At 60.2% G+C, this 18,286-nt stretch overlaps 2 protein-coding genes and 1 long non-coding RNA gene across 8 annotated transcripts in view; 1 reads left to right on the top strand and 2 right to left on the bottom strand.

The window, feature by feature from the left end:
* AMN (amnion associated transmembrane protein) overlaps positions 1–18,286 on the bottom strand; it is a 145,178-nt gene that overhangs the window by 7,456 nt on the left and 119,436 nt on the right. The window contains exons 2-4 of the mRNA XM_066343949.1: positions 3,012–3,069; positions 2,344–2,462; positions 2,159–2,203 (exon numbers count right to left, since the gene is read on the bottom strand). Coding sequence (XP_066200046.1) covers positions 2,159–2,203; positions 2,344–2,462; positions 3,012–3,054 — 207 coding nt within the window. The 5' untranslated portion in view covers positions 3,055–3,069. The remainder of the gene's footprint in view (positions 1–2,158; positions 2,204–2,343; positions 2,463–3,011; positions 3,070–18,286) is intronic.
* On the top strand, positions 3,221–9,080 carry LOC136377328 (uncharacterized). The gene is made up of 3 exons (XR_010746283.1): positions 3,221–3,306; positions 7,007–7,252; positions 8,954–9,080. It is a non-coding gene; the product is annotated as an uncharacterized lncRNA (long non-coding RNA).
* TRAF3 (TNF receptor associated factor 3) overlaps positions 9,064–18,286 on the bottom strand; it is a 128,671-nt gene continuing 119,448 nt past the window's right edge. For all 6 annotated transcript variants that reach the window (XM_066343945.1, XM_066343942.1, XM_066343943.1 and 3 more), the window contains 2 exons: positions 14,750–14,924; positions 9,064–14,059 (listed from right to left, as the gene is read on the bottom strand). In XM_066343945.1, the coding sequence (XP_066200042.1) occupies positions 13,488–14,059; positions 14,750–14,924 (747 nt within the window). In that variant the 3' untranslated portion in view covers positions 9,064–13,487. The remainder of the gene's footprint in view (positions 14,060–14,749; positions 14,925–18,286) is intronic.

Here is an 18,286-nt window from a genome sequence, read left to right on the forward strand (position 1 = left end):
AACAAGTATATTTAAATCAAGAAACTGACCAGTATTTCAATGGGAACTATGGGCCTGCTTTTGGCTAATGAGATGGTCAATGTGCTCCTTTCATTGACCACTAATGAAAGAGGTGCCCCTTCTGGAAGTGCAGCGGGGGCTGGATAAATGGCCTCAGGGGGCCGCATGTGGCCCGCGGGCCGTAGTTTGGGGACCCCTGACTTAAGTTGTTCACTGATTGTTTCTCGTGTTCTTTGATGGGGAGGGGCTGAAACTGAGCCAGTGACCCCTTGCTCAAGCCAGTGACCTTGGGCTTCAAGCCAGAGACCATGGGATCATGTTGATGATCCCACGCTCAAGCCAGTGACCCTCGGGGTTTTGAACCTGGGACCTCAGCATCTCAGGTTGACGCTCTATTGACTCCACCACCACAGGTTAATTGAGTTTTAGAGAGACAGACAGACATGGCACTGCTCCACCCACTCATGCTATCACTGGTTGCCTCCTGTATGTGCCCTGACCAGAGATCGAACCCCCAACCTGGGCATATTGAGATGATGCTTCAACCAATTGAGCTACCCCACTAGGGCCAAGGATTCTTAAACGAAACACCAGAAACAGTTCAAAGGCCATGGCTTTTCATTTGATTATAACAGGGCTTCTGCTCAGTGAAGGGGGTGGGGGTGGCCAAGTTCACAGCAGGAAGATGACTGTGGATGATGGATAGAAAACAGGAGCCTCCCCCCAAAGAAAACTGGGCAAAGGGTAGAAAGAGGAGGAGAGAGGGGCTCAGAAGGAACACCCCAGGGAGCGAAGCTCCAAACCTGAGCAGTACAAATTAAAACACTGATGTCCCTGGGCCTGGGACGAGAGTGACCTCTTGGCTGCAGGATTACGGTGAGCGCTGGGGGTCACAGAGAAGGGGACCACGCGCAGCCAAGGGGCACGGCTGCCTCGGGCAGGGCTGGCCCTATCTACCCTCTGCCAACCAGGACTCCTAGGTCATGCCCCGCCCCCCCACCGGTCCCTGGACCCTTTGACTGCTCCCATCTGCGTTGTCTGTCCTCCGGAGCAGCACAGCACAGAGGAGGGGCTGGGAGGTAAGGGGGCCTCTCAGGAGCCACATGCAAGGACACAGGTGCCCGAAGACCCCAGAAAGAGAGGAGGGGTTCACGTCTGGGGGGCTGGGGATGGAAGGAAGGACCAGATGGAGGGACTTATCTGGCAGTGGATGGATGGATGAATGGATGGATGGATGGATGGCTATTATCTCCTTTAAGATTCCAAGCTCTTCCAAATAAGATTATCAAAGCAACTAGGGAGCAGTTAGGGGCCCCAAGCTTGGGAACCCCACCCCTGACTCCCCTGCCCTCAGGTACCCCACCTGCTCTGGGCTGCTGCCCACAGGATGCTTCAAATTAAGGACCCGCCACCCTTTTAGCAATGAGCTGGATAGAAGTATCTTAAGGTTTGCGGCTCACACGGTCTCCTCACAGCCACTCACATGTAGGGACTGAATGGGTGGTCTGCGCGCCAGTAAACTTTATTTACCCACACTGACTTCTGAGTTCCACATCCTTCTCACAAGCCACGAAATGGTTTTCTTCTTTCCACCCCCCAACCCCCCATTTGAAAACGTGATAACCATTTAGCGGCAGCAGTGCTGGGGAATTTGCTCAGCTTGCTGACCCTGCCTTTAATAGAGAGCCAGAGTTTTTCTCACGGGCCTCGTCAGAGCCTTTGACACCGCAGCCCCAGGCAAGGGCCGTCAGCACCATTTCCCAAACGCGGAGTGGGGGTGGGGCTGCCGAACCTGTTTCCCTCCGATTCCTATCCTACTCCGGACACTGGAGTTCGGACTGCGTTTGAGAGAAAGGTCCCCTAGAGTTCTGATGGGGCTTTTCAGGCACCAGGAGAGGGAATGGCGCGCGCGCGTGCGCGTGGTGTGTGTGTGTGTGTGTGTGTGTGTGTGTGTGTGTGTGTGTGTGTGTGTGGCAACGTGGACAGGAGGCGCCTATCCCCCGTTGGAGGCTTGAGCGCAGCCTAGGCTGGGACCACAGGACCAGTGGCCCCTCCCATGTTGTTCTCCCGACCCCTCGGAAGCCCTTCCAGAGGCCAAAGCCAGAGGCCTGCACGGACCCGGCGGACCCCCAGTCCCCGCCGCCTGGCGGCAGCTCACCATGTCCAAGAAGTGGTGATCTTCTCGCACCAGAACTGACACCATCTGTAGAGAGAAGCCGCATCAGCGGCGGACCCCCCACCCCCTGGCTTCCTCCCTGGAGTAAGGCCCAGGGTCGGAGCCCAGTTTCAAACCACCCCCCCCGCCACACCCCCACCACCAGTCCCGGTTGGGGCCCCACGCACCTTGTCCGCGGGGAACTCGACAGCGGCGCCGGCGCACGGGGTCCGGTTCTGGCTCCAGTTTTCCGCAGCGTCGAAGTCGGTGTTGGGGACCCAGATCTTGTAGGCGGCCCGGGTCAGCGCTGGGGAGGAGGAGACTGAGTGCTTCCTGGCCCGTGGCCATCCGGCTCCTGCCCAGACGCCTGGTCCCCCGTACCCCCGGGAGGACGACCTCCTCAAGCGGGCGCAGCGGCAGCCCCGCCCCGCGCTCTCGGACGAACTCCTACTGGATCTGCAGAGCCCGCTCAAACGTGCCCTCCGCCAGGACGCCCCCACCCCAGCCTTGCCCGGCTCTGGAGCAGAGGACCCGGCGGGACAGGGAATGTGACCCGAGAGGACAGAGGAGAATGGAGGGGCCTGGCGGGCTCCGAACCGGGAGCGAGACCGACGAGGCCAGGGCTGCAGTTTCTAAAGCTCCCGGCAGCGGGCGAGCCCCGCAGACCCGCGCGGCCCGGTGCGACCATTGGGGAGGTCAGCGGCGCCCCGGGCTGCGGGGCCGCTTCTCGCGGAGATGAGGACCGCGCCTCGCGGCGGGTCTGGCTGGGGCGCCCGCCCGGGGCTGCGCTGCTGGGACCCGGCCACCCACCCTCTGGGTCCAGGGCGGCCTCGGCCGCGGTCTGCCCTCCGCTTACCGCAGAGCCGCAGCCACAGCAGCAGCCGGCCGAGCGCGCCCATCTCGCCCTCGCCGCCGCCGCCGCCCCGGGACTTTGCTCCGTGGAGCCCGCGTGACCGGCGGGGCGGGGCGGGGCGGGGGCCGCGGGACGGTTACACATTTACCTCCAGACCCGCCTGGGCTGGGTCTCCAGGCTCCTCCGAGGTGCCTCTCAGGCCTCGGGCCGCCCTCCCGTTCAGCCCTCCAGGACCTGAGGACCTTGGGCGTCCAGGAAGAAGGGGTTCGTCAGGACCCACTTGCCCCATGAAGTGGGGGTGAGAATAAACGACTTGTGGGTTTCCCCTCCCCTGTCCCCGCTGCTGCAGCTGGGGCAGCCCCTGATTTGCCCATCAGCTGGGAGGGACTGGGTGTCCACTCCTCAAGCAGGGCCCTCCTACCTCCTGGCCGCGTTGGGTTGTGATGGTGGCGTTTAGACAGTCTGGCGTGCGTGCAGTGTGTGTGGACAGCGGGTGCATGGGGCGTAGCGGAGTGTATTTGTCCTGGGGATAGACGGATGGGAAACAGCGAGGGAACAGATGAGTGGACAGTAAGCCAGGGAGGGTGGACAGAGAAGGAGTGGGTCATGACTGGTGGATGTTGGATGGGAGATGAAAGTGTGGTTGATGGAGGGACAGTGACCAGGTTGTGGCGGTGGGTGGAGAGAGGTGGCAGGTTACGGCAGGACGGGCTATGATGAGTGGATGGACGGATGGAAGATGAATGTTGGTGGTCGTGAGCGGACGTATGGTGGCTCACAGACGGTGTGCGGACAGATGGATGGGGGAGGGGAGGTGGTAGCGGACAGAAGAGAATACAGTGGATGGTGGACAGAAGAATGGCAATTAGGCCCTGGCCAGTTGGCTCAGTGGTAGAGCGTCGGCCTGGTGTGCAGAAGTCCCGGGTTCGATTCCCGGCCAGGGCACACAGGAGAGGCTCCCATCTGCTTCTCCCCCCCCTTCCTCCCCCCCTTCCTCTCTGTCTCTCTCTTCCCCTCCCGCAGCCAAGGCTCCATTGGAGCAAAGATGGCCCGGGCGCTGGGGATGGCTCCTTGGCCTCTGCCTCAGGCGCTAGAGTGGCTCTGGTCGACAGAGCGACGCCCCAGAGGGGCAGAGCGTCGCCCCCTGGTGGGCGTGCCGGGTGGATCCCGGTCGGGCGCATGCGGGAGTCTGTCTGTCTCTCCCCGTTTCCGGCTTCGGAAAAATACAGAAAAAAAAAAAAAAAGAATGGCAATTAGATAAATGGCTGATGGATGGGTGAAAGATCAAGTGTGGACATTAGATGTAAATATGAGATAGCTTTATACAAACATGACTTTTTGAGACGGATGGTGTGAAAAGACGGCGTGGAGCAAAGCGGTGGGTTTTGGATGGTGGAAGAGACTGAACGGTGGATGATGGTGGATGGATGGACGGTAGAGAGATGGTGGGTGAGGGCAGAGATGATGACAGTGGGCGGGCGGGTGGGTAGACAGGAGGGCCGGCTGCAAGTGTGGGGCGGATGACTAGCCGGACCATGGGACGTTGGAGGCACAGGTCTGGGCTGGGATGGCAGAACGTAACCAGAGAGATGGATGCAGGGAGGGACGGTGGCGCGTGGGCGGCAGGGTGGTAGAGGGTGAGGGGGTGAGGGGTGAATAGGTTTCCCTGGTACACTGGGCAGCACACAGTGGGTTTATGGGTGGTGGAGCAAATAAATGGTGAACTGATTATTCAGGGACAGACTGGTGGCCCATGAGTGGGTGGGGGCCGACCGGGGCCTTACTGCTTATGGTGGCTGGAAGGGTAGGAATGGTGGGTGTGCCACTGGGTTCTGGCTGACCTGACGGTGGCTGAGGGAAGGAGGGGTGAGGGAGGAGTGGACGGCAAGGGTGGCAGAGGTGGAGCTCTGTGGGGGAGGGAGGACTACTCAGCCTTGGGGACTCCTGGGCCCCTCCCTCCCGGTCACTCTGCCCTCCCCCGCCACTACCCACCCACAGCACCTTCTCTCACACACAGAGGACGGAGCCCGCGGCTGGGGGCGCTCTCACCCCTGCTCCCTGGGCAGGGGCAGCAGCCTCTGGGAAGGAGGGAGGGAGCATACCAGCCACCCCTGCTGGTCCTGCTGGGACGGGGCACCTGCCCTCTGAGGCTCAGCAGTGCGGCCCACCCAGAAGGACAGGGAGGGGGGTCTGCTCAGTCCTGGAGTTCGGCCGGGCCTGCCCGTTGGGCTCACAGGCAGCTCCATCCTCCGAGGACCAGGAACAAACTGTCTTGAGTCACAACTCTCTTGCCCTTTGTCTTGCTCCTCAGTGGGAAAGAAGGTGGTCCTGTAGACTGGGTCTGCTTAGGTCAGGGGTCCCCAAACTTTTTACACAGGGGGCCAGTTCACTGTCCCTCAGACCGTTGGAGGGCTGGACTATAAAAAAAACTATGAACAAATCCCTATGCACACTGCACACATCTTATTTTAAAGTAAAAAAACAAAACGGGAACAAATACAATATTTAAAATAAAGAACAAGTAAATTTAAATCAAGAAACTGACCAGTATTTCAATGGGAACTATGCTCCTCTCACTGACCACCAATGAAAGAGGTGCCCCTTCTGGAAGTGTGGCAGGGGCCGGATAAATGGCCTCAGGGGGCCACATGTGGCCCGCGGGCCGTAGTTTGGGGACCCCTGGCTTCGGGTTTGGCCTGTAGTGACTGCTCTGCCCCACCCCCACGACCCACTTCCGGTGCTCAGGGTGGACAGCTTGGAGGCTCAGGGAACTGCCCCCCCACCCCCCGCAGCCAGGGCACTGCAGCCAGCCCTGGGAGGCCAGGGCCCGGGCCCCTTTCTCCTGACACAGGAAGAGGGCAGTGCAGAGGACAGGGCCTCCACAGGTGGGATGGCTGTGCCCCGAGAAACGGGACTGGACCACTCCGGCCTCACCTGGGCAGGCCATTCCCAGAGCGGCTGTGCTGTCTGGAGAGGGCAGCGAGATCACCGGGCAGTCAGGGCAGAGGCGTGGACACCCTGGAGGCTGGATGAAGGTAGCGTGAAGGCAAGTTGGCTACGGGGTGGCCATCTCCCTACCTTGAGCAGAGGCTGGAGGTGGGTCCAGCTATCAGAGGATGGCCCAGAGAGGTGCCCATTCCAGGCAGGAGATGGGCATTAATCCTGATCCAGGCTGCCAAAGGGTCCCTTCCGTGACTCAGGAGCAAAGACGTGCAGTGACACATGGCTGGACCACGCTGGCCACCGGAATCCCAGGTCCATGTGGGGACACCTTCCTCGGTGGGAAGTGGAAGAAATGGGAGGTTCCAAAGAGAGCTGCTAGTGACCAGGGAAGCCCCCAGAGCAGCTGCTCTGGGCACGGTGGCCCCAGGAGCTTGGGCCGTCCGGCCTCTGGGTCCTTGTGTCTGTCTGGGCTTGGCGGCCTCGCCGTGTGGTGGATCTGTGCACTGGGCCTTCGCCACGTGGCAGGGACAGGCACGGCAGAGCTAGGGGCCCTCGTGCGGAGCTCAGTGAGGGCTGCACTTGCTGTCCTCTGATTGGGCGTCACAGACCTCCCCTGGAGTGAGGGCCCCCCGTGAGTGACAGTCCTGCTGCCCCAGGGGCAGGGTGGGCAGACCTGCTCTTAGCCATGGTGCCCAGTGAGGCCCCCAGGGCCATGAGAACCACCCCTTCTCTGTTCTTCTCAACTCTGTGGGGACAGGTCAGCCCCCAGGTCAACTCCCCCGCTCCTGCCCACCCTTGTCTCTGACAAAGCAGCCACACCCATGTCCTGAGCCGTGGGAGCGAGGGAGGCAGTGAGGAGTCACCACTGGCCGGCCGGTGCTCCACAGGCCTGAACTGGGGTCTCCCTGGAGAGCCACTGTCCCCAGTGCCGACCCCACAGACAAGGCTGAGGCCATGAGCTGGTTGGCCGTGCTGCTGGACCCAGCCCTTCGTAGGTCTCTCTCTCCTCGGTGAGGACAGGCCGGGCCCCGGGCGGGGCTGCTCTTTCTATGCAGGACAGAGGCCGGCTGCAGCCTTCAGCCGGTCCCCATGGTGCCGTGGGCTCAGGCGCTCTTCCTCCTAGCGGCATGGCCGGTCTTTCCCGCGGGACTGTGGAAAAACAGCTCCGGAGGGGAGGCAGAAAGGACCCAGTTTCCGCCAAGGGAGCTGGAAAGACAGGACGCGGGCACCCAGGGCATCACCTGTGTCCACCCCTGGTGGTCCAGGCTGAGGTGGAACCCCAGGCCCGAGCGCCCCCCCAGGTAGGTGGGTGGAGTGCAAAAGGGTGCGTGGACTCGAGACCCCACCAGAGGGACCGCTGGGGCTGTGTGCCCTTCTCAGGGCAGCTCCTGGGTGGTCTGTCAGCACGAGCCAGGGCCCCGTGCTGGGCTCCCCCACAGGGCTGCAGGTGGGTGGAGAGTTCTGGGGCGGGCCTGCCACCTACGGACAGCAGGAGCAGTGTGGCCGCTGGACAGAGGTGAGCCTGGAGAGGTCCGTGCCAGGCCCTGCACTCTGGGCTGGCACGTGCGTGGCATTCCCAGCAGCTGAGGGGGCTGCGGCGGTGACGGTGGGGGGGTGGGGGGTGGGAGGGGGAAGCAGGGGCAGTGGGAGGGGCCGCGGCGGTGACGGGGGGAGGAGCAGGGGCAGTGGGAGGGGCCGCGGCGGTGACGGGGGGGAAGAGCAGGGGCAGTGGGAGGGGCCGCGGCGGTGACGGGGGGAGGAGCAGGGGCAGTGGGAGGGGCCGCGGCGGTGACGGGGGGAGGAGCAGGGGCAGTGGGAGGGGCCGCGGCGGTGACGGGGGGAGGAGCAGGGGCAGTGGGAGGGGCCGCGGCGGTGACGGGGGGAGGAGCAGGGGCAGTGGGAGGGGCCGCGGCGGTGACGGGGGGAGGAGCAGGGGCAGTGGGAGGGGCTGCGGCGGTGACGGGGGCGGGGGGGGGGGAGGAGCAGGGGCAGTGGGAGGGGCTGAGCAGTCCCAGGGCCTCTGCACCAGTGCTGGGAGCAGCCCCCACACCCACTAGTGCGGGTGAGGCTGAGGGGAGATGCAGGCCTCCTCCTGCTGGGCCGGACACACACCAGCATCTCGAGAAACATGACTGGCCACACCAAGCAGGGGGAGACCGTGTGGGCCGTACGCCCTCGAGCACTAGCACAAGCGGCTGCTTCGAAGACATCGCTGGGAGCCCTGATGTCAGCACCGGGGTGGCTTTTTAGTATCACCTTGCTTCAGAAAGGAGGCAGGTCCTTCCATCTGACAGATGAGGAAACTGAGGCCCCAAGGGCCCGAAGTCCCACAGCTGAGAGTGGGAACTGGGACGGGACGCCCGGTCTGTGGCCCCGCTTGGCCTTCGGAGGAGTGAGGACACCTTGCTCCCTCTGGACCAGGCCACAGGCTGGAGAGCGCTGCTGCTGCTGCCGCTGCCCCGGGAGCAGGGTCAGGGCCCACACCTGCGGGGCTGGACGGCCGGGGCCGTGGGCAGGGCCGGCTGGCTTACACAGCCTGCAGGGTCCAGGGTAGATGAGAGTGCAGGGCCCCTTGTTCAATGATGAAGCATTTCAAGACGTGTGGGCCCACTGGAGTGACTGCCCAGGTCCAGCAGCCGTGAGACCCCCCGCGCCCACCCCGGAGCCATAGCCGGGTGGCTGGTCCCTAACGCCCGAGAGACAGCATGATAAAGAAACCAGGGTCCTCAGTCAGGTTTATTTTCCTCTAATAAAGACAATTGAGCATTTCAAAGGTTTTGCATTCTGCACTCTTACAAACGTTAGCATCAAAGAACACAAAAACATTACAAGACCTCAAAACACAAATAAATACCAAATAAAACCACACACGATATACAGTAAACAAAAAATATAAAACATCATAATGCTATCAGGAAATTAAACATGTTGTTAACTTGTATTAACAACATGATTATTGCTGAGCAATAACTTACACGGTCTTTTTTGTTGTTTTTTCTTAGAAGAGCAGAAAAACACAGACGTGGATCACTGGTCACAATCACTTGCACTGTCAAGATGGGTCCTCACAGCGAGCGGTCACCACAGATGGCAATTTTTGTAAAACAGGCAGATTTAGGTACAGAGTCCAATGAGAGATCGGCCTTCTTTGGTCTTTGTTTGGGGTAACAGAACTGAATGAAGAGGTGCGCCCTCGGGGAAAGAATGCAACTTCTAAAAAACGTTACACAACCGTGTGCCACAGGTTTGCACACTCCCTGTCACAGATGGTATCCTACAGAGAATTCTCATAGAAATCCTTGAAAATCATGCCACTTTTGCGTTTACCAATTAGGTCATTGAGTTTGCTGTTAAAGGTTATCTGAACTTGTCTAAGGGGACTGAGCAATAGTAAAACCAACCACCGGGCACGGCGGGCGGGCACGGCCCTCCCGGACCTCCGCCGCGTCTCTGCGCGAGGTCGCGAGGCTGACCGTGGACACAGCAGCAGCAGCAGGAGAATGAAATGCAAGCACTGCCCGGCGCCCCTGGCCAGGCTGCCCCCAGGATGCCTCTGGGTCTCACCTCCCTCCCCACCCCCATCGCACTGGCCCTGGCTCCCTGGTGACAACGGAGCCTCCCACCGGCCTCCTCTGACCCGGGCGGGCTCGGGGGGACACACTCCACTTTGGAGAAACCACAGCTAGTCGAGATTGGCCAAAGGGAGACAGAACCGTGGTCCTGGCTAAAAAGACAGTGTGGGTTGTGGACCCCTCACTCATCACAAAGGCTCAAACAAGCAGAGGGGCCGCTGGGACCCCCGGCTCATCTCTGCAGCCCAATGAAGTCTGGTCTAGGAGGAATGAGGACTCACAGCTCTGCCCCGGCCCTTTCTGCCACGAATCCCCCCGGCAAGAGGGACACGCTTTGGAGGCCGAGGTTGAAGCGCTTGACCAACCCTGGGGGAGACAGTGGAGGTGCTGGGGCCAGCCGTGGCTGACGGGCACAGAATGACAGCGCCCATGTCACTCCCTAAGTCTCCAGGGACAGGGGTGCTGGGCCCTGGCGGGAGGCGCTGGGCCCAGGGTGTACATCGGTCCTGCCTGTTTCCTCGCCCCCCTTGGCCTGACCCAGAAATGACCCACCTTGGGCCTGGCTGTGTTTGAGGGTCCATCCAGATACCCTTTCCTCTGCCAGACTGTGGCCCCTGGCTGCAGGGTGCCAGGCCAGCCACAGGGGACCCCCACCGCGACACCAACCAGTGAAGGGGGTGTTGCTGATTACTGCACGCATCCACGAAGGCATGTGGCCCTGACCCTGGGCCGCTGAGGACCCTGGCGGAGACAGGCTGCCTGTCCCCTGTGGTCCCCAAGGTGGGCCACAGTGGTCCAGGGGAAGCCAGGGGGGCACCAGTTCTGCCTGAGACCACTGGCATCAGCCAGCAGCTGATGGGCCTGGTGGAGGAGGCCAGGAGGGGGGCAGGCTTTGCTGCCAAGGCCCTCTGGGGTCACAAGGCAGGAAGGAGCCGCCTGGCCAAGAGCTTCACGCTTTGCCAGCTGTCCAGGCAGTGGGGGCGGCAGGGGTGGCAGGGCCAGGAACAGCTGAGAACAGGGGCCGTGACAGCAGCCGTCACGGTGCCCTCCTGTACAGTCAGTGAACGCAGACCGAGCCTCACCCTGGCTGAGTGCCACCCTCTTCTCTGACAGCTCTGAGGACTGCTCACACACTCCTATGCTCTCCTGTCACCTGTGAACCCCAGGAGACGGAACAACCTGCCTATAAAAAAAAAGGCCCCAGCAAACGGGCTCCAGCAGGTGACAACCCTCAGGCTCACAGCAGCCCCCGGCCCAGCACCTGCACCGACAGGTGTCTGCTGTGAGATGAGGCTGGCAGGGAAGCTGAGACACAGCGCTGGTGGCTCTCAAGTACTGGGACTTGGTCGCTTTTAGTAAATAGGACAGTGGACCCAATCACACTGCATCTGACACCCTTTGTTGCCAGGGCCCGGGAACCAGCCCCAGGCCAGGTGCTCGGGCCTCACTGCACAGCCAGCGCCAAGAAGGCCGTGAGGGGAAGGTAGCCGGCCGCAGGCCCAGAGCACACGGCAGGGGTGGCCACAGAGCCCGAGACCCTCAAGTGCCACCAACCACGACCAGGCCACCGGAGACCGTTCCCGCCTCCTCCCAGGGAACGGTGCCAGCTGCCAAAGCCACGTCCCACAGGCAGGATGCCTATCACCTCCCCCAGGGCAAATCTAGACAAGACCCCGACCAGGAACGATGCTTCTAAGCGGCCCACCCCAACAGACTGTCACCCAGGGAGGGAGGGGAAAGGAGTTTTTTGTTTTTTGTTTTTGACCAGATCAAGATGTTGCTTCTCCCATAGTGAAGAGGATGTCACGGGGATGTCCCTGTTGGTAACCCCTGACCCTGGAACGCCATCTGAGGCCAGGGAGGGACCGCCGGGTACATGCCCCTCTCCAGTCTGCAGGGTAGAACCAGGGCTGGGCCTGGTGGTTAGGGAGAGCTTCGAGGGAACGGTGGCTCACAGCACCTGCAGGAAGTCCCTCCTCCAAGTGGGAGCATGTGACTCCTGAGCCAATGACACTGACTCGCCCTCGAAGCCATCCTGGGAGTGGGGACGGGAGAGAAGGTCAAGACGACTAAGCCCGGTGACTGCCGCAGGCCTGGCCGGCACGGGGGGCCCCAGAGGTCACTGTGGAAGCCCAGGGCGCAGGGCGGGAGGACAGCACTTCCAGCAGGCACTGGGCGAAGGCATGCCCGGGGCGGACGGCAGCACCAGGCCGGTGTGCCGCCGTGGGGAGCCCCGGGGCCGGCGGGCAGTCCAAGTGCGCGCCCAGCTGGCCAAGGGTGGGCGCGGCTTTAGGATGAGCGGCACAGATACGGTGGGTCACGCACTAGCTGTGCCCGAGAAGCACCTGTCACGTGTAGCACCCGTTGGTGGTCAGAGCACCCATGAAGCGCGGTGCATAGCAGAGGGCACAGGACGCGGGCTCCGGCTTCTGATCACAGTTGGACCATTGAGAGACGGTAAACAGTGAGTCGAGGGAATGCTGGCTGGGCAGGCGCAGGCTTGGCCGAGGGACCCCCGAGGTCACCTGCCCCGAGGGCGGGAGTCCCGGAGGCCTGGCGGTCAGCCTGGACAGGCCCCCCAGAGCAGCGGTCTCTGGAATGCTCGAGGGTTCTGCCTGGACCAGGCGGCTTACCTTTGGGGCTTAAGAGATTTGGAATCTGTGAGAAGCGAGCACTGGAGCCCCAGAGCCGAGGATGGAGCCCGGCCCCCCTCCCCCGGCAGGGGCGGGGCTGCCGAGGGCCGGCGGGAGACAGATCTGGTGGTCGAGAGAGGTCTGGTGAGCGATCACTCCTGGGGATCACGGACACGAAGCTGGGGTCGAGAAGCAGCATGCACGACTAAGGCACATGGACAAGTATGCCACCATCTCTATGCAAAGGGGTCGCTTATCGGAGATCGTTAAACAGAATGCAGCAATGTGACAGAATGAAGAACACACCTGCTGTGGCCTCCTTCAGCCCAGGTCACCTGCCCACCCCCACCCCCAGACCCTGGACACTTGAGGGTCGGTGCTGTCAGCAATCGAGACCTTGTCGGAACACGTGGGGCACAATTTTAAAAACCTACAGGATTTTGTTTAGAACTCCAAAGTTCAACTAATGCCCTATTTTAGGGTGAAAACAATTGTAAGTCTGAATATGATGCACAGCATCGATGAGCGGTTTCCCTTTCATAGTAATTTTGAAGTAGTGTCATTAACTACGACAGATATTGAAGGTTTACATTTCTAACGAGAAATAACAACAGATTGGTATTCTCTTTCCTATCACAAGTGATAACCACTGTTTGATATTTTACATTTTCTTCCAAGAAATATTAAGTCTATCAACGTTTCCAAATAAAATGTCTGCAGTAACAATTATCTTAAGAACTTTAAATTATTAAAAAAAAAAAATATCTGATTTTTGGAAACTTTCCAAAAGACCTTGGCGTAATTTCAGGGTCTTCTGACAAACAAATTATTAAAACAGAGACCAGATGAGGCCTTAAAAATAGACATAGGCTATATTTGAAACAAGATCGTACTCTTGAATTTTAGAATGAATATATCAGAATTGCATTATTATTTCGTAAATTCTTCTTTTTACTTAACATGCTGACATGTCCAGCTATCCCCAGCTGTGTGTGTGTTTTGTTGTTGTTCAAGTTTACGGAAAAAAATCATGGTTCTTTTGTTTAGCATAATATGTTTTCCACCTTAGTTAACTAGATCTTTAAAAATGAAAATGGAAACCTTCTCTGACAGCAGTATCTATCTGGTCAAAGGATAAATATTCTTCAGTGAAGTGTTGCGAGTCTGTTAGAAAACGTCCTCACGCGGCTCCTCCCGCCGGCCCGCGGCCGCCTCCCGCCACTTCCTCCGTCCCACAGGGTCCTTTTCTGAGCGCGAGGACCTCGGTGGAGACAGCGGTTCAAACCCCCGGAGGAGTTGCCTTCTGCTCGATCCACCTCCCCAGGGACTCGTCAGGGGTCAGGCAGGTCCGACGTATCCACTATGACTTTAATAAAAATGGTATCATCTTTAATATACGTCCCATTTTCTAGCACAGTTTGGGCCACGAAGACCGGGCAGCCGGAGGCAATGTTCATCTCCCCGGTGGGTTTCTTAAAGCTGCTGCTGTTGGGGTCCGGCTTGAATGCGTCCCCCAGGTGCCGTCGGGAGGAGCCCTGGTCCATGAGCATGAGCGTCACTTTCTGCTTGAAGGGCCAGGGCAGCAGGGCGTCGTACTCTCCGCGCATGATGACGAAGAAGAGCGACAGGTGCGTCCCCTTCCCCATGCCGTCCCCGTTCAGGTAGACCCGGGCGCACATCTTGTAGCCGAAGTAGCCAGTGTAGAAGGGCTGGCTGTACAGGGACAGGGTCTTGCCCATGACGGCCTCCTGCTTCCGGCGCTTGTAGTCGCGGATCTTCCAGATCAGCACCCCGTTGTAGCTGGCGGTCTCCAGGACCTGGAAGCGCAGGTCCATGTCGGCCAGGCGGATGTCATGGACGCTCAGCATCTGGTCGTGCCGGCTCAGCTGGGACTCCAGCAGGCCTGGTGGGCGAGGAGAGAAGGGGCGAGAGGGTCAGTGTCCGTCGGAAAGGCGGCCGTGGCTGACGCTTACCGGCATCGGAACCAAGCACTGAGAGATCACTGGGGCTCTCGGCCGGCGAAGGACAAACGCCACACGAATGGGACACAGGCCCCAGGTCCCTGCATCGCGCTGGCCCCCCAACACCCACAGTGACAGCAGCTTGGGGTCCCCAGGGCACCTCACTGCAGGGTCCATGACAGGGAGCCCAGCTGGGGGCAGGGGCGGCGTCCTCGGCCCTCCAACCTGAGGCTTGAGGTCGCCTGTGCCCTGAGCGTCCGCCGCTTCTCCCCCCACTCCGCGTCCTCAGCCTGCGCAGTGCACCCCACGTGCTCCTCCCACCATCGGTCCTTCCGTGCAAACACTCAGAACAGTCCTTCGGCCCCAGAATACTTCCCGGTAGCGGACACATGGGCTGAGCTGGCCAGGCCCTCACCTTGCCTGCCCGTCGCCTTCTGCTCCCTGGGCCTTCGTCAGCACCCTGGCCAGCAGACCCTGCGCTCCACCTGGCGCTCCTCTGCCCCTACCATCTACCATGCTGGCCTCGGGCGCAGGGGACCAGCCTCAGCAGGAAGAATGCCAGCCCGGGCACCATGAGTCAGGGCTGCAGCAGTCACCGGGGGTCCGGGCCCCCCAGCCCCGCCCGCCCTCACCTGTGTTCCGGGCCGCCTGCCCTGAGCTCTTGTCCACACTCTCCAGCTCGGTCACGCGGTTCTGCAGGGACTCCACGCTGCTCTTCATGCTGTCGGCCTCCTCCCAGTTCTGCCGGAAGGGGCGGATCTCCTTGTCAAGCTCTTTCAGCTTCTCCGCCTGGCTGTCAATCACTCGCTTCCAAATCGAAAGGCACCGAAACGGCAAAGGTTAGGACTCTCAGAAACCGCCGAGGCAGGGACAGCCCAGGCCTGCTCTCACACCGGCATTTCGTCTGACACCTGGTGTATCTCGGGACCTACAGGTGACGAGGGGCCTGAGGCTCAGAGAGGCCTCACCCACCAACTGCAGTGCAGCACCCCCATCCCTCTGTCCTAGGGTCTCTGGATGGACCCCCATCGGGTTGTCGGATGGCTTGTGTCCCTAAAGGTTTGAGCCAACAGCAGGGGCCGAACAATGTCGGCCTCCTAGCTGGCTGCCAACCAGGGCTGCAGGGACTGCCCTGTCTCTCTAGCTGCAGAGAGCGCCCAGAGCTGTCTGCACACCCCGGGAGAGAGCTGCCACCACCCTGCGCATCAGCACGGGGCTCGCAGCAGGAAAGGGCCCTGCTGGCAGTCTCCGGGCCCTGGGTGAAGCCAAGGAGGCCGAGGCAGAGGACAGGGGCCCGGTTTCCTCCCCCACGGCTCCCTGCTCAGTGCCCTGTGTTCGCCAGGCCACGGGGAAGCCGCACTGCTGGTCCACACATCTGTCAGGCAGGTCGGACTGGATGCTATTTTAATTTAAGTAATTCAGAAAAATGCCCTGGCCAGAGCACCTTCCCAAGGGGGTTGATCCCCAGCCAGGGCACATGCAGGAATCAAGCAATGACAGCCTGAGGGAGTGGGGTGAGTTGCCGTTTCTCTCTTCTTCTGTCTCTTTCCCTTCCTCTAATTGTTGATAAATACATTTTAAAAAATAAGTGAGTCAGAAAACCTTTTCCCCCAGAAACACACAGACCATTCACACCTCTCACGGGGACTAGAGGGATGAGACCACCCCCCAGGGATGGCGGCCTGTCTGTCCTGAAGGGTCAGGGCCCACTGCCGGACAGAAAGGGTTTCACTTCTAAAAGGAATTTGCATTTCTGAAATAAAGCTCCCGGGGGCGGGGCAGAGCCCCGTGAGGCCTGGGGCAGGTTCACTTCTCCTTCTGACGCCTATTTTTACAACCCTGAGCTCTCAGCACCTTTGCTGGCTGTCCCTAACCACGAAGGAACAACATGGTTGTTCGGGTTACTTTTTTGGGGTAAAAGTAGTGTTCTTCTTCTTTCCAAGAAAGCTTGGTATTAAGCTAACTTTTACAAAGTCAGGATGCCCAGGCCAGATGGCTCCGTTGGCTAGAGCACCGTTCTAAAGCGCAGCAGAGGTGCTGGTTCGATCCCTGGTCAGGGCACATGCAGGAACAGATAGATGTTCCTGTCTCTCTCTCAAACCAATAAAATAAACACTGAAAAAAGAAAGAGCACTTTGCTACAGAACACCTCCGTCTACACTGATGTCACTCTGTTTTTCTTTTAAATTGCTCAGCTAGAGGCAGAACGGACCAGTTCACCAAGCCTCCCTCCTGGGCACAGGGTTCTTCCCGTCAGCGAGCACCCTTCCCCAAAGCGACTTCTAACGCACGTCTGTCATTGTCCTCATGCACCGTCCCTACTGAAAGTATGAGCCAGCTTGCTCAGTAAGGACGAGAGGGAAGTCACAGAGACCTGACAGAGGCGGTGACAGCTGTCAGAGGTGCGCTTTGTCACCTGGTGGACCCAGGAGTGAGCCAGGGCCCCAGCACGGCCCAAGACAAGCCACGGTCACTCCTGAGCCTCGGACCTCAGGGAAGAAAGGGTGATGCTGAGCTGCCTCCCCCAACCCCAGCTCCAGGCCAGAAACACGGGCCAGCCGGCACGGGCGTGGGGGCGCACGCCATGCGCACGGACGAGGCTCGATGGGTCAGTCAGGAGGGTCTCCACAGAGCGAGGGAAATGGCTATTTCTGAATGACCTTTTACTTGAATAAAATGATACTATTTCTAAGCAGAATGCTGGTCTAAACCAAGCTTTCTCTGCAAAGTGCAGCAAAGGTGATTTCATTCCTCACAGCGCGGTCTACGCCCCACTGCCGCAGCGTTCCGGGAGGGTGAGTCCGAGCTGCAGGCGAGGGGTTTCATCAGGGAGAGTGTCAATGCGGGAGCCAGGGCGCCGGGCCAGCACGCCTCACACACCTGGCACGCCGGCGCTCACACGTGAGGCAGGACTCCTCCTGGTGCCCACATCATCCCACCAGGGGACAGAAACCAAACCCTGTCCCCGTGAGACGGTGCGTGCGGGTGCTGCTCCCGGCTCGGTGGTGCACCAGGTGTGGACAGGGCGCCACCCCGAGACTGTCCCACAGACGCGAGGACTGCAGCCCCAGTCCTTCCCGACCCTCCTGACGACAGGCCCCAAGCACCAGGTGTGGACAGGGCGCCACCCCGAGACTGACCCACAGACACGAGGACTGCAGCCCCAGTCCTTCCCGACCCTCCTGACGACAGGCCCCAAGCACCAGGTGTGGACAGGGCGCCACCCCGAGACTGTCCCGCAGACACGAGGACTGCAGCCCCGGTCCTTCCCGACCCTCCTGACGACAGGCCCCAAGCACCAGGTGTGGACAGGGCGCCACCCCGAGACTGTCCCGCAGACACGAGGACTGCAGCCCCGGTCCTTCCCGACCCTCCTGACGACAGGCCCCAAGCACCAGGTGTGGACAGGGCGCCACCCCGAGACTGTCCCGCAGACACGAGGACTGCAGCCCCGGTCCTTCCCGACCCTCCTGACGACAGGCCCCAAGCACCAGGTGTGGACAGGGCGCCACCCCGAGACTGTCCCACAGACGCGAGGACTGCAGCCCCGGTCCTTCCCGACCCTCCTGACGACAGGCCCCAAGCACCAGGTGTGGACAGGGCGCCACCCCGAGACTGTCCCACAGACGCGAGGACTGCAGCCCCGGTCCTTCCCGACCCTCCTGACGACAGGCCCCAAGCACCAGGTGTGGACAGGGCGCCACCCCGAGACTGTCCCGCAGACACGAGGACTGCAGCCCCGGTCCTTCCCGACCCTCCTGACGACAGGCCCCAAGCACACACTTGGGCTGTCTTCCTGATTGGGGAAAACAGGTTCTGCGCTCAGCTGGTTAGAGCTTCGTCCCAACAATCAGAGGCTGCGATTTCAACCCCTGGTCAGGGCACATACGAGATGCACCAATGACGGCATGAATAAGTGGAACAGGTCGATGCTTTTCTCTTTCTCTAAAAATCAGTAATAATAAAAAAAGAATCAATTAATGCACAAATAAGTGGAACAAAAAAAATTGATGTTTGTGTCTCAAAATTTTTTTTTGTAAGAGAAAAAGACAAGAAGGGAGAGAGATGAGAAGCGTCATCTCGTAGGTACGGCTCCTTAGTGGTTCACTCCTTGCTTCTCACATGCAGCAGAGCCAGTGACTGTGACCCTTGGGCTCAAGCCAGTGACC

The sequence above is a fragment of the Saccopteryx leptura genome, chromosome 6 (genome assembly GCF_036850995.1).
Source record: "Saccopteryx leptura isolate mSacLep1 chromosome 6, mSacLep1_pri_phased_curated, whole genome shotgun sequence".
In the NCBI taxonomy this organism is placed as follows: domain Eukaryota; kingdom Metazoa; phylum Chordata; class Mammalia; order Chiroptera; family Emballonuridae; genus Saccopteryx; species Saccopteryx leptura.